The following is a 15,320-nucleotide window of genomic DNA, read 5'->3' on the forward strand; positions in this document are numbered from 1 at the left end:
ACCACCGCACCCCCATTCCATCTCCACGCCCACTTCACTTCCGGTCGCCGCCCCGCGCATGCGCACTGCCACCCCCGCCGCCGAGCATGCGCACAGCGCCGGGTTCCGACGGCGGCCCGGGCAGCTTCGGCGCCGGTACCACCGCCATGGGTTGAAGGGTGCGGTGCGAGGGCTGCCAGCGGCTGTCGGGCGGGCTGTCCTGAGGATGGAGAGAGCCATGGAGCAGCTCAACCGCCTCACCAGGTCCCTGCGCCGCGCCCGCACCGTGGAGTTGCCGGATGGTAGGAGCCGAGGGGCGGCCGCGGTCTCGGGAATCGGAGAGCGGGGTTAAGAGGGTTGTGTCGGCTCCCACCGCCCGACCCGGCACCGCCGGGCTAAGCGGGTTCCGCCCTGGGAGGTGACTCGGGGAACGGGAGCCGGCTCCTCTCATTGCTCCGGGCACTTGTTGTTTTTTCTTCACCCTCTTCCTTTTCCCGGCGTCCAGCAGTGCCCGTCTGCCTGTCGGGCAGTGGCGGCTCCCACGCCTGTGACCTCCCTCTGCGTGTGCCGGCGTCCCGCTGCCGGGAGCGCTGCCCGCGGAGCAGCTGCGGGAAACCCGAGGGCTCTACTGCCGTCAGTCATGCGCTGTCACTGCGCTTCCTTCGGGGAGTTGTTTTTACAGCTGAGCCTGACTGCGTGGCTGCCAGCTCTCGTTTCCTGCGTTGTGGGGAAGGAATAGCTCTCTTTGCTGCATGCTTTTTCTGTTGGGACTTCTATGAGGCTTTCTGCTGCTCCCGGCTCCTTGTCCCACAAATGGCTTCAGTGCTGCGGTGCAGTTATCGATAATGTCACAGTGGACAGCTGCTTCAGACGGACTTTCGTACTTCTCAGCAAGCTCTTGAATAGTTGCAGTGAGAATTGATTTGATATTGCCAACACAAGATCAAACTTATGGGGATAATGAAGTTACACTTCAACCAATCATGATGACAATATCATGGAATCACCAAGGTTGGCAAAGATCTCCAAGATCATCCAATCCAACCATCCACCAATCACCCATATTTCTCACTAAACCATGTTTCTCAGTGCAACGTTTAAACATTTCTTGAACACCTCCAGGGATGGTGATTCCACCACCTCCCTGGGCAGCCTGTTCCACTGCCTCACCATTCATTCAGTTTTCCCTAACATCCAACTTGAATCTCCCCTGGTGCAACTTGAGGCTGTTACCTCTGGTTCTGTCACTGGATACAATGTGAATTATGTTCCAAGATAACCTCTGTTCAATGACCGTCTTGCACTGGTGCATCTAATGTCTTATCCCTGGACCTGGCCATTCATTGGCCTGCACAGACTTTTCTTGAGGAGCAGCTCTTGTGTAAGCAGTTTGGGATTTAGTATTTCACTCCAAACGTGTACTGACAGGATCAGGTTAGAATATGCCACTCCCAGTCTGGTATGACATGTGGTTCAATGGCTTCCCAAGTGCCACAAATAGCTTTAATTGTAAAGGTGTGCAGTTCAACTCTGCTCTCCGTCCTGGCTTACCTGGGAGTTACAGTATTCACAGGAAAGAATGAAGGGGTGGGGAGAGTGCACCGTCACAAGAGTACTGCAGCAGAGTGTCTAGAGATGTTCAGGAACATATAGATGAGGCACTTAGGGACCTGGTTTAGTGGGCAAGGACTTATAAGTTGATGGTTGGACAAGATGATCTTAAGTGTCTTTTCCAACCTTAATGATTCAATGAATCTATGAAATGGCGTGTTTGAACTTCCTGGTGCTGATGAAATTGAATCTACATGTTTGTCTTTCAAACATGAAAGTGACTGAAGGAACTGGGGCTGTTTAGTGTGGGGAAGAAGAGACTGAGGGGAGACCTTATTGCTTTCTTCCAGCATCTGAAAGATGCTTACAGCGAGAGCAGGGCTGGTCTCTTCTTGCTGGTGATAGGTGACAGGACGAGGGAAATGGCCTCAAGTTGTGCCAGGGTAAGTTTAGGTTGGATATCAGGAAACACTTTTTTACAGAAAGGGTTGTGAAGCACTCTAGGGCGGTGGTTGAGTCACCATCCCTGAATGTGTTTAAAAAACATTTGGTTGTGGTGCTCAGGGACACGATTTAGCGGCGGGTTGTTGGAGTTAGAGTAGTATGGTTAGGTTGTGGTTGGACTCAATGATCTTGAGGGTCTTTTTCAACCTGAGCAATTCTATGATTCTCTACGTGGGCTGTAGCCATTGGGGTACTATATAGGTGCTGCTCACGCTTCTTTAAGGTGGTGATCTCTGTTAAATTCAAGCCTGTTAGGAAATAAAATATGTGTATCTTGTCAGATCAAGATTCTGGATGATGAATTTTAAGTGTATTTGTTTGTTTTTGAAGCAAGCATTACTTCTTAAGTCCAGTGCCAGTGAGTACAGTGAACTGGCCTTACCAACACAAAAATATTTGTGTGTGTTTGTTTGTTTGTTTTAAATCACTATTGAGTAGGCATTTTCTGGGCACGTAAGAGCTCAATGCAAATATCTGGATTCTATTCTAAAGGCTCAGTGCCTGAAAGCCAGGCCTTGTAGCCTGGAGCTACAACTTTTAGGCCCTTAATGTTCATGACTTGAAATAGAAGTAAGTTAGATAATGAGGCATATAACTCTTTTCTCCCTTGTATTATGTATTTTTACTTTGAGTCAATAGGAGCTTCTTTATGAATAGGGATATTATTTACAAAAAATAAGAAGAAAAGCTCCTTAGTTAATTAGCTCTGTACAGAAAAATTCGGGTAAAATCTGTGTGTCGCACAGTATACATGTCCTTAATGGAATAGGAAAGGGCTCAGGTGAATAACTGTGTCATAAACACCCTTTGTGGCCTGGCTACATTCATATTTAACTACTGTTTAGGTTTATTTGATCCTCTCATGTTCTGTTGTTGCTGTTATTTTTAAGCAGACTTGTATTTTCCTTCTAAGAGATGTTCTGAACAGAGCTCAAGCAAGAGGTTTTCTGTATTATTTTCTTTTTGTCGATGTATTTGTGAGATAATCACATACATTTTTCAACAGCTCTTCCCTCAGGGCTGTTTTAGTACATTAAAGTCATTTTTAAGTTTTGTCAAATTAATTTTTTCTTAAAATAATACTTCATTCCAGAAGGTCAGTAAGTGATCAGGCAGGCACATCTAACACACGTAGTTCTAATATGTGAAGTGGTAATACTGACAGAGACTATCATTGCATATCAGGCTATTTTCAGTCAATCATTGATCTGCATCTTTGTGTTGCAGCCTTTTTTTTTTCAGTGCAGTCAGATATGAAATATGAAACATTACAAATAAAACATACTGTATTCAAGTTTTCAAGTCGGGTTTAAAAGAAATGATTGTAGTGTAGCTTTCACTTTCACAAACTCATAGCTGTGAGGATTATAGAAGTCACCTTGCAATATGGGAAATAAATGTCTTTTTAAGATATATTTTTAAATTTTTTGCTCAATGCACGGTTCTTAAATGCTTTGATGTAGCAGTGTTAAAATAAATTGATAGAGAGAAAAAAGCTATGTTGAAGTTTTACCTCTTTGTGAGTATGGTAGATCTTTCTTTATGATGTAACTCTAGGTACCCATAACCTATGTAATAAGAGTGATCTGTTGAACAGTGGGCACTTTAAAAGGTGAATAACTCCTGCTAGATGAACTTATTTTAGGTAAAATATTACATTTTGATAATGGAGTCATTTAATTTCTTTACAGATAATGAAACTGCTGTTTATACACTAATGCCAATGGTGATGGCTGACCAGCACAGGTGAGAGATTATTTACATTTCCTATTTTTATTTTAAGGTCACAAAAAGCAGCATGTTTGCCGTGACTACAGATACAGGTGTGTTCTAGTGTGTTCTCAATAGTTCTAGTGCTGAATTGAGGTTTCTTCAATAGCTGAAGTTAGTAGTTGACTGTGACTGGCTGAGAGATCTGATTCATTTTGTACTTTAAACTGGAACTGCATCATTCCCTTGGTGCACAGAGAGGAATTTGCTCTAGAGTAAGGAAAACATAGTTTTGTAACCAGGTTGTAGCTCTAAGTGTGTATTTTTTATGACATAAAAGCCGTTAGTCTTACGTAGATGTCTCCAGAAAAACATAGAATGAGTGCTGGACAATGAGACTGACACTTCTGTGATTCCTCAGATAAGCAGCTGTTTCCTCTTACTCAGTTGCCCTCAGTATGTTTGTGTTTGGGACTTGTGAGCTGTACAGTGCCAACAAAGCAGTGCTGCCTTCCACTGAGTTCTGTAGGCATGCAGGTAGTAGCTCCTGCTGAAAATAGAAATTGCTTATCTAATCAGTATAAACATGTTACACGTAATATCTTGTTGATACTGTGTGCAAAGGTTTTACATTACATGATCAGCTCATTACTGGAGGTTGAAATGACCAGTTCACTTGTAGTCTGACCTACTTTGAGATATCGTATCTTAATCAGTTCATTAGAACTCAGAGGGTTGTATTTAAGTTTGTCTTACTATTGTAGTATGTCTTCTTACGTAGCGGTCTCCTGTACTAGTCTTCTTTCTGATCTTTGTTTATATTTAGGAAAGCTGGTAGATATCTCAGCATAGACTATTCTAGTTGAGGAAAATAAGAGTGTGTAGTTTTTTCAAACGTAAGCTAGTGATATACTTGTTTTTTTGTCTGTAAAGATGTCATTTGGCCATCTGGTCTAATGCCAAGTAATGCACATCAGTGGCCTGCTGTCACAGTTCCTTTTCATGTTGTAATGCTATAATGTGATGGAAAACACAGCGATGACAGTGAGGTAGCAGAGTCCCAGGCTGCAGCAAGTGATGATAAGCCCAAGTGCAGCAGCTGCGTATGCAGAAACAAAGGAAAAGAGCTGCTTACCTTCAGAAGGCCCTCAGATAGGCAGGGACCTCAAGCAAGATACCCTCCCCTCATTGCCAACCCTTAAATGAGGTCTGGGAAGGGGTGGATCCTGGCTCGACCCCTTCTGGTCAGTCATATGCACCTGCATGCACCTGAGCTCCCCTGGGTTGGCCCTGTCTTCCTACCAGGTGCTCAATCACTGATTCAGGACATGACTTAGCATTTCCACTGCATATGTATAAGTCGAAATGAAAGAATGGAAGTAGGTGTTAATATACAGATGCTTGAATATTGTTGGAACTCTTGTTCAGAAGTTGGTTGTGGGGAAAAAAGTTGTGATCAAGTAAGAAATAGAGTACTTTTGTACTAGTTATGGTGTATATACTTGGATATTGTCAGCTATTTTTTATTAACATCTGGTATTTCTGTTTGAAGGTCTGTCTCAGAGCTGCTGTCAAATTCAAAATTTGATGTGAATTATGCGTTTGGACGTGTGAAGAGAAGTTTGCTTCATATTGCAGCAAAGTAAGAGTTATTTGAGTCCGGTCCAGAAGTTAACAATGAAAATAATACCACAAATCTAAGGCATCAATGTAAGCTGGAAAACTCTGTAGTATCAGTTACATTTGTTTTCATACTTCCTCTGTATTTTGTTTGCTTTTTTTTTTTTTTCAAATCAATGTGCCTGTCTCTCTATTGAGTGACAGGTGTTATATGTGGTGTCAAATAGTTTTCCAAGTTGTGGTGAATTCTAATTTCTTGGTGGATACTTTTTCTCCTTTCTGGGAAGAAAATTAGCCATTATGTATTTCCTTAATAAGTGGGCTACCCTTGCCTCTAGATTCAGAGAAGTATCTGCCTGTTGTGTGTAGGTGCTGCTTGCTTTTTTTGAAACAGTGAGAATCATTTGGGTGCTCATTGGGAAGCAGCTATTTGAGCTTCTTCATGATCATAATGGAAGGGGTCATTCACTTCTGATATGTTTTTAAATAATAAATAATAAATAATAAATGTCCTGGATAAAACACTTGCATGCAAATTTCAGATTTGTGACCTAGATTTTTTATTTATGTTGCTTTTCTGTGGGATAAATCTTCATTGCCCAAGAACAATCAGATTCATTTCCTTACCGAAATGAACCAGATAGTTTTTGCAACAGCCTTTTAGGAAACTAAGCTTTAAATTAATAAAAGAATGGGGTCCCTTCCTTATATCCATGGGGTCCCTATCTTGGAAGTTCTTACATTTAAACCAGATGGAAAAAAAAAGTAGTAATACTGTACATGAATACCAGATGCATATAGATAACTACACATAAGCAGCAGATATTCGGACACAACAAAGGTAGAAGTTTCAGCTTTCTGAGTGGATGGCTTAAGTAATGTGTTACATGAGCATTGCATGTCTGGATTATATGCTTCTTATATGAAGTTTGCCTAAGGAAGTATTTAAAAAATGCAAGCAAATTTTTGCATTTGTCTTAGAAGCTTCTTTGAAATGCTAGATTTTTTTTATTGCAGCACACAAGCAATTATGTTACAGAGTTTGTGGATTCTGTTTTAACTTGGCTATTTGTTGGATCATTAAGAGGTCATCAAGATGCCATTTTTACAACTTATTGAACAGCTAAGCTTCAGTTTCTTTGGGTTGTTGTATAGTAGTTTTGTCATTGAGAACGCTGGTAATAAAAGGTAAACTGGTCAGGATGAATACAAAAATACTGGTGGTTTTTTTTTTTTTTTTTTTTTTCCCTTCAAATCAGTGCATTCTGGAGAGTTCAGAAGCAGAATAAACATTTATTACAAAGTTTCTTGGTGACATCAATTACTCTAATGAGCTGCCCTATTATGGAAAGTAAAGAGGACTTCCAGACTGAAACCAAATAGCAAAGAAGCATTTGCACGAGTTCTAGCATTTTCCTGACATTTTAGATTTTTTCTGATGTTAGAACTTCTAAATGTAACTTCCAGACTCTGAAGTACAAAGAATGAATCATATTGGAATTAGGGAAAATTCAGTCCTGCGAATAGATGAAGGATGAGGTGAGAGGAAATAGTAAACAAAGCACTGAAAGGGAAAAGCACATTATAGATGGTTTATGCTTTAAACCATTGGCTGTCTTAAAGATTTACTGTCGGGTTTTAAAGTCACTAAAATCGTATGCAAGCCTGGCATCTATTTATTAGTACAAGTTATGATCAGTCATTTCTCATCATATTTAAGTGTTCTTCCTTTTAGCTGTATGTGACTTGAAATATAAAGATGTAAAAGCTATTTAGTTTTAAAAGTTTATGTTAATTGCAATCTGCACGTAGTACTGCTGTTGTCTTTATGTCAGTGTGAATTTGGTTTGTAAATATCCTTGTTACAGTTTTTCCCTTTTCTTCTTAGCTGTGGATCAGTTGAATGCCTTGTTCTATTATTAAAAAAAGGAGCAAACCCAAACTATCAGGACATCTCAGGATGCACACCTCTCCATTTAGCAGCAAGGAATGGGTAAGAAAAATGTTATAAAAACTTTAAGAGATGTTGCACGTAATGCACTTTAGCTGCCATGATGTTGGAGCATGCCTTCTAGTTGCTTTTTGAGAAAATGTCAGGTCTTATGTTGGCCTTTGAAAGATTGTTTTCTCCTTCCTTGTGGAAAAATAACTTTAGCCTGAATAGTCTGTGTCTCCCAGTTATGTAGTTGTTATTTTGAAGGTAAAGCTTTGCAGTGCTAAAGATAAAGCTGTTCCAACTCTGATGCTAATGTTGGCTTTCTCTCTTCAGTTGTTACTGACATTTCTGAAAGTCTGCTTTAGGTAGCACATGCCATTCTTTTTCAGTAAAACTTCTCAAACTTACCAAGCTTTTAAAATATTTCTTAATCTTTTATTGTCTTATTTCTCAAACTGTATCACATGAAAGCACACAGCTGATTATGGTAATAGTTTTTTTTAAGAAAGAGAAACGTGAGAAAGGATGCAAGAAGTACTAAATAAAAAGAAATGAGAATAAACTGTTGTGGCTAAAGCACTTAGAGTATTAGAGAGCAGTAAAAGACCAGCAAAACATGAAGGAGGAAAAACACTCCTGCTTTGATTAAGGCTTTTTTTTGTACTTGCAAAAAATGCATGCGGTGTTACAATGAGCATCTTATTAAATAATGATTTAAAGTGATTTACTATAAATATGTTCACTGAAGTGTACAGATGATGACTGGCTTTATGGATTTCCATTAGCTCCAGCATCTTGTCTCGAGAATGTAATTCGTGCTGAATGGAAGCTGTTAGAGTGATAGTTATTTGTAGCTTTCCAACAAAAACATTTAGCTACACAGTTGCTTTTTGTCCCTTGTTGCCGTGTCACACTTACTATGTGAATCTCTAGTGCTATTAATGATGATTTCTCTCTTTCAGGTGCTCAGTACCATACTCTTTGTGAATTAAAACTTTCTGCTATTGTTTTTTAAATTGTTAACTAGAGTGAGTGGAGCTTAAGAAGATGACTTTGCCCTGCTTAATTTTAATGTATTGTCTTGTTTATAGCCAGAAAAAATGCATGAGCAAGCTGCTGGAATACAGTGCAGATGTCAACATTTGTAATAACGAAGGTTTGACTGCAGTAAGTGCTGTTAATTCTCATGGTGAACTCAAAATAAATGCAGACTTTGAAGATCCTGATTTCTTATGCTTCTGCCATCTAACTTGTAACTAGATTAAACTGCTGTGTCCAGTGCTCTTAAAAATCAAAGATGTAACTGAAATACTGAAGTATTTGATATTCAGAGCTTCTTCTGTGAAAATGTTGTCAATTATGCAGTTAGATTTAAAATTTTACTTATCAAATATTCACATAGTTGCTTAAGGAAATATATCATTATTTTGTACTTAGATTCATTGGTTGGCTGTCAATGGGCGGACAGAATTGCTTCATGATCTTGTGCAGCATGTCAGTAACGTAGATGTTGAAGATGCAATGGGACAGACAGCCCTTCATGTAGCTTGTCAAAATGGGCACAAGACAGTAAGTTTTTAAACTTCAGTAAGTTATTACAGGCATGAAGAATTGCATAATGCTGAAGTGTTATTGCATGGTTTTTTTTTTTTTTTTTTTTTTTTTTTTTTTAAGCTTCAGGCCAGTCATGCATGAAATGATGGTGAGATGTGATGAACTCTCTTGTTTGTCTTAATATTGACTCCATGCTCTTCTCACAGAGATATCTGGTGTTGCTGTTTTTGAGATTTCAGATGACTTCCTCTATATACTCACTTATGTTCTGTAGTATTGTTGCCTTGTTGACAGCAGATTTTGATGTGATTTTAAAACAACGAAGATGTTCTTTCTTGTTACTTTGTAACAATTCATAATTGTATCAGCTAATGGCTATTAAAAACTTTTGACATCTGAAATGGTCTTAATCTACCCTGAATAAAACGTGCATGAAGTTGAATCAGATATATGTTTAAAATTAGGAGTAAACATTTATGGACTCTTCATATGTTGACCTACATGAATGTAATTTTAGGCATGGTCTTGCATTATGTCTGAATATGTGCTCTTAGAGTACAAGTCTAGATGCTGTTTGTGCTTGAAGTGCATCACAGTAGTAGTAGAGGAGTGATCTTGAGTTATATAGATTTTCTTCAAGACTACTTATGGTTTGAAAAATTATCTTCCTACACAGCTCCTTCCTGTTGTCATTGTCAGATCTTGACTTCAGAGATGAAATTTTGCAGAACTAGTATCTATAGATTTGTTTACTTCACAGTGAACAGAATACAGTAAAAGTTGTTTGAATATCAACTCAGTATCTTAACATTTTAAATTATGCCTACATATATACATTTACTTTTGTGTGTGCTTAAAACTTAACCTTGTGATAAGCAGTCCTCAAATTGAGGTTTGCTTCTGTATTAAAACAAGCCCAAAAACATCTGTTTGTAATTCCAGGGGTCTGAAGTTCAGTAAGAAGTGTTGTTATTAAATCAGGAAGATCTATGACTTCCGACAAGCATGGTTCTCTATCTAGTATTCAGAAATTTTGTTTTTGAGATTCATTACTGGAAATTAAATCCTTCAGTGTAATTAGATATGTATGATGCTAACTAGTTCTAAGCCAGTAGACTTCTCTGCTGCTGTCTCTCTAATGTTGGTATTTTTTTTCTGTTACAGACAGTACAGTGTTTGCTGGACAGTGGTGCAGATATAAATAGGCCCAATGTGTCAGGGGCAACTCCACTCTATTTTGCTTGCAGGTATATATTCCTATGGTTTAAATATCATGGTAAAAGTATTTTTTTTTTTTTTCTAATCAGTAACAGTGATGGGAAGGCATAAAAATTAGGAAACATAAAAGCTGACTTACATTTAATCTTTCCTCATGTTTGAATGTAGTTTGGTGTCTTTTCTAAATGTTTGCCCTAGTTCTTCAGACTTTTATATCTCTTTGTAACAGACATATTAAACAAATAGCTGTGCATGTTACAGTGAGAATCAATGACTTATGAAGACATCCATCAACATAGTTTATTTTGATGAATATTTTTCTCTTTCCTGTGACTATTTAAAACCTGTGTATTTTATTCTTATAATTCCAGTAGCTTTTTGTACTGGGTCAGTATTCTGTGCTTCTGGCTCTTGCGGATAGCTAAGCACTGATAACTTTCCCAGGACATTTGTAAATGCAGTCTGCCAGGCAGATCACTTTTGTGCCATTTTCGCTATACCATTGAAGTTAATTTTTTTTCCTAATGTGAGAATACCCCACATGTTGAGGCATAGGAGTAATTAGAATCAAAGAATCATAGAATCACCAAGGTTGGAAAAGACCTTCAGGATCATCCAGTCCAACCGTTCACCTGTTCCCAATAGCTCCCACTAAACCATGTCCCTCAACACAATATCCAGTCTTTCCTTGAACACCCCCAGGCTCGGCGACTCCACCACCTCTGTGGGCAGTCCATTCCAGTGCCTGACCACCCTTTCTGAAAAGTAATACTTCCTAATGTCCAGCCTGAATCTCCCCTGCCGTAGCTTGAAGCCATTCCCTCTGGTCCTATCACTAATGTCACGAGAGAAGAGGCCGACCCCCAGCTCACTACAACCTCCCTTCAGGAAGTTATAGAGAGCAATGAGGTCTCCCCTGAGCCTCCTCTTCTCCAGGCTGAACATTCCCAGCTCCTTCAGCCTCTCCTCATATGGCCTGTGTTCCAGACCCCTCACCAGCTTTGTTGCCCTCCTTTGAACACGTTCCAGGGCCTCAATGTCTTTCTTGCAGTGAGGGGCCCAAAACTGGACACAGTACTCGAGGTGCGGCCTCACTAGTGCTGAATATAGGGGAACAATCACCTCTCTGCTCCTGCTTGCAACGCTGTTTCTGATGCAAGCCAGGATGCCATTGGCCTTCTTGGCCACCTGGGCACACTGTCGGCTCATGTTCAGCCGAGCATCAATCAATACCCCCAGGTCCGTTTCCTCTACGCAGTCCTCCAGCCACACCGCCCCAAGCCTGTAGCGTCGCCTGGGGTTGTTGTAGCCGAAGTGCAGGACCCGGCATTTGGCCTTGTTGAAACTCATCCCATTGGCTTCAGCCCAGCTCTCCAGCCTGTCCAGATCCCTCTGTAGGGCCTCGCTACCCCCAGGCAGATCCACGCTTCCAGCCAATTTGGTGTCATCTGCGAATTTACTGAGGGTGCACTCGATGCCCTCATCGAGGTCATCAATAAAGATATTGAAGAGGACAGGCCCCAGCACCGACCCCTGCGGAACACCACTCACAACCAGTCGCCAGCTGGATTTGACTCCATTCACCACCACTCTCTGTGCCAGGCCCTCCAGCCAGCTCCTTACCCAGCCAAGAGTGTACCCATCCAAGCCTCGGGCTGTCAGCTTCTGCAGGAGAATGCTGTGGGAGACAGTGTCAAAGGCTTTGAATTATGCTAATGATAGCTATGTTAATAACTTTGTAGAAGTTCAAGTTTTATACAGCAGTTTTGACTATTTGTTAATGTGTGCTACGGTGTTATAGTGTATGCTGTTCAGCTCTATTTCAAAATTGTATGATAAATGACTTCTTCTTGGACCATTTTTGTTATTATTTTGTTTGAAATTCTGTAATCCTTAGCCTATGACTGTAGGATAAATAGTTCACTTATGATTAATAAAAACAAAAGAAGAAGTGGTGGCCTGCTGAGAGTTACATTGTGGGAGTCTTAGTTTCTGGAGCTTTGGAGTTAGTTCCTGGGCAATTGATAAGTAAGCAGAGAATAAGGAAGTAAAGAATAAATAGCTGCTAGCTATTGGCACTCACTTTAAAAAATGTAACCGATTTTGTCTCAGCTTGGAGTTTTTCCATGGGAAGGGAATGCATTGTAAATCCATTGTGATAGTCTTTTAGAAACAAACAATTGGAGCAACTGGAAGGGTAGGCTGGAATGCATTGAATGCATTGTGGAAACAAGCATGTTTCATTGTCAAAAGTGCCAACTGATGGTGCTGACAGCCAGGGAGAAAGTTAACTGAGGACAGACAGGGTGAACAAAATGCAGTAGCAGTGTCTGGTAATGGCCGGAGAAAGGGTATGACTGCTCAAAGTCTGACTTGGATATCCCTGTTTTTAAAGGTGCAGAGACTTACAGTGAAGAGGTCCTTCATAAGGCAGTTAGTCTTAGCTCCTACATGAGATCTGGTAGCTGACTGTGTGTTTATGTTAGGTCCAAGTCTGGTACATTAGTTTAACCTGTTGGTTTCCTGGTCTGCAAAGACATGGAGGAGGCGAACTCAGCTGGAGATTATTGAGATGGCTAGTTTGTGACCTGAAACTTCATTGGACAACCTGTATATGTAGCCTTAGTTACTACATCTTTTGTTATGGTCATTAAATACTTCAGTATAACATTTTTGTCAGTATATGCACTAGATATTCTTGAAGGCAGCTGTCAGTTGGGCTTCCAGTGTTTTTAATTAAGTCACCATGTAATCACTGGTACTCAATTTTTCATTTTTTTCAGGGAAAAGAGTTTTGGTGCAACTAGATAATATATTAGTTCAATAACTTTTGTTTTTTTTTTCCCTAAGTCTATCAGGAATAAGCGAAGAACTAATTTAGCAAAAAGACTTTCTCTGTGAAGTTGTCCAGGGTGCAGGAAATGCAGCTCATAAATACTTACCGGGCTAGACAAGGATGGTTCATTTCTGAATGATGAGGATGAATCTGGTTGTGTAAATGGGCCATACCTAATTTTTCTCTGGGCTTCTATAGTGATTTGGAAGGGTAGTGGTGGGGCATGTGAGTGTTATCTTCTGTCTCATGTTTCTTCTTAGTTTCTTATTACATAGTATTAGTTCCCTCCTAATTTGTTGTTGACTGTGTTTGCTAGGTATAATAAAACTCAACTCATAATGAAGCATAACTGCTGTGTAACTCTTTCTTCTTTTGGATAGCCATGGTCAGAGAGACACTGCACAGATTCTTTTGATGAGAGGAGCCAAGTATTTACCAGACAAAAATGGCATTACTCCACTGGATCTCTGTGTACAGGTATTGTTGCCAATACCTTTTTTTTTTTTCCCCTAAGAACTGTCACCTGCTAACAATATTAATTGCTCAGTGTTGCTCAGTCTTTTTAATTTCTAGGCCAAAGAAGAATGGTAGTTCTTCAGCAAAACAGAATTGCAACATATACGTGTGTGTGTATGTGTATATATATATATATGTATATATATGTATGTATATTCAATGAAGCTGAAGGTTTTGTTTGCAAATTTCCAGTTTGTACCCTATGCAAATGTTTGTAATGGGGATCTCATTACCATCTTTGCAAGGTAGGAGCTCACAAGAACCATAAGAGTTTGCAGAAATCCATTTGACTAGAAAGTTTGGAATCTTTGTCTAATGGTAATAGACTGCTTTGGTTTTTGTGTGCTCAGCTCTTAACAAATAAGAGGTCAAGGCACTCAGAAGTTATGCTGACTCTCAAAGGCTTTCCGAATGCAGTATCTGGATGATGAACAAAGAACAAAGCTTTAAAGTCTCATGTATTTTCAACTGCTGTACAATTTGTGTTTGGTAAAGTATTATTTATTCTGCTTGCTGGTGTGTCTTTTCTTGATCTGTGAATACTTACATAATTTTCTGTAGGATCAAGCTGAGGATACTGTGTAAATAAATGAAGGGAAGGAAGATTTTGAACCCTTTGCCTATAATCAGAAGACTAGAAAACTATCAACTGGAAAATAAAATTTACTGAACTTAGGGGAGACACCATTATTACCGTTGTGAATGTAATTATTTTGGTGGGATCAAGTTTTAAGATCAGAATTTTATGCTGTACTATAGAAGATGAAAATCAATCTCAAGTTATTCTGGAGTCCTCATGTGCTGAAGACCTGCAGTTGAAGTAGCTATGTCCACATGGTAATGACTGTTGTCTTCAGCACCTGTGGGATATTTTCGGAATAACTAATTCTGCAAAACTTATTTCATAGGTGATCTGTGAAAAGTCTTAAGCAAGTTAGGCTATTTATAGCATTTCTTTTTGGACAGGAGAAATTCTAATCAGTCCTCAGTTCTGCTCTACTGTTTTGTGAGATTTTTCTTAAAAAAAAACTTTTTTTTTTTAGCCTTCCCTTAGAAAAATAAAAATAATGTATCTTTGTTAAAGACTTTGGATTAATTTAGAGTCTTGGTTATGCTGTCATGTGTAAGGAAATTAATTGCATGTTGATGGTGGTACTTTATACATTTGTGTCTGTTTTCAAGGCTTAAGGAATTTTGGCATTGAACTGTTCTGTAAAATCTCTTATTTGAGTGTGATGTGTGAGTCAACTGTAGGATCTCTGATTCATATTACCATTGGGAAGGCTTAAGTTGGAAGTAAAGAAGTGGGAAGTCAGCAAATCCTCAAAAAGTGTGTTGTAGACAAAGATATCTGATGAGCAGGAAGTAGATCCAATTGTATTTCATTTTAAAGTGATCTTTTTCTAATGGGGTCTCTAGAAAATAGTAAGGGTTGTTTTGGAGGAGATCACTTGCTCATGCCTTCTGTAATCTGAAGCTTTAAAAGCAATGCAAGACATCAAAAATAAATGAAGTATATTGAATGTGCCTGAAAACTGCTCAGGAGTAATAGTTCACTATACTGTCTTACTGCTGTCTTTTCTGTGAAGCTCAGAAGTAGGTATTTTCATCGTTATGGCAGAATGACTTACTGTAAAACCACAGTCTACTTGATTTTGAGGCTTCTTACATCCACAAACCTGTAAGAAAGTGTAGCAGTATATACTTAATAATACTATTCTTATTTCCTTTTTTTTATTAGAGTTTCAAATTTCTGCTTTAGTTTTCAGATTTACAATCCTTAAGGAAGTAGAGGGATGAACACTGCTTCAAAATTGTTTTTTTTCTTCTTAAGTTGTGTGTAGTGACACCTGGTGTTTGCTGTTTTGTAGGGATGATAATACTGCATTTGAGATC

At 39.4% G+C, this 15,320-nt stretch overlaps 1 protein-coding gene across 4 annotated transcripts in view; it reads left to right on the plus strand.

The window, feature by feature from the left end:
• Positions 1 to 205: 205 nt before the first annotated feature.
• HACE1 (HECT domain and ankyrin repeat containing E3 ubiquitin protein ligase 1) overlaps positions 206 to 15,320 on the plus strand; it is a gene marked incomplete at both ends in the record, with an annotated part of 49,277 nt that continues 34,162 nt past the window's right edge. For 2 of the 4 annotated variants that reach the window (XM_079549992.1, XM_079549993.1), the window contains 8 exons: positions 206 to 281; positions 3,726 to 3,780; positions 5,297 to 5,386; positions 7,253 to 7,357; positions 8,392 to 8,467; positions 8,738 to 8,869; positions 10,019 to 10,101; positions 13,289 to 13,385. In XM_079549992.1, coding sequence (XP_079406118.1) covers positions 206 to 281; positions 3,726 to 3,780; positions 5,297 to 5,386; positions 7,253 to 7,357; positions 8,392 to 8,467; positions 8,738 to 8,869; positions 10,019 to 10,101; positions 13,289 to 13,385 — 714 coding nt within the window. The remainder of the gene's footprint in view (positions 282 to 3,725; positions 3,781 to 5,296; positions 5,387 to 7,252; positions 7,358 to 8,391; positions 8,468 to 8,737; positions 8,870 to 10,018; positions 10,102 to 13,288; positions 13,386 to 15,320) is intronic. The other 2 variants (XM_079549994.1, XM_079549995.1) reach the window with 2 other exon arrangements.

Source organism: Tetrao urogallus, assembly GCF_951394365.1.
Source record: "Tetrao urogallus genome assembly, chromosome: 2".
In the NCBI taxonomy this organism is placed as follows: Eukaryota; Metazoa; Chordata; class Aves; order Galliformes; family Phasianidae; genus Tetrao; species Tetrao urogallus.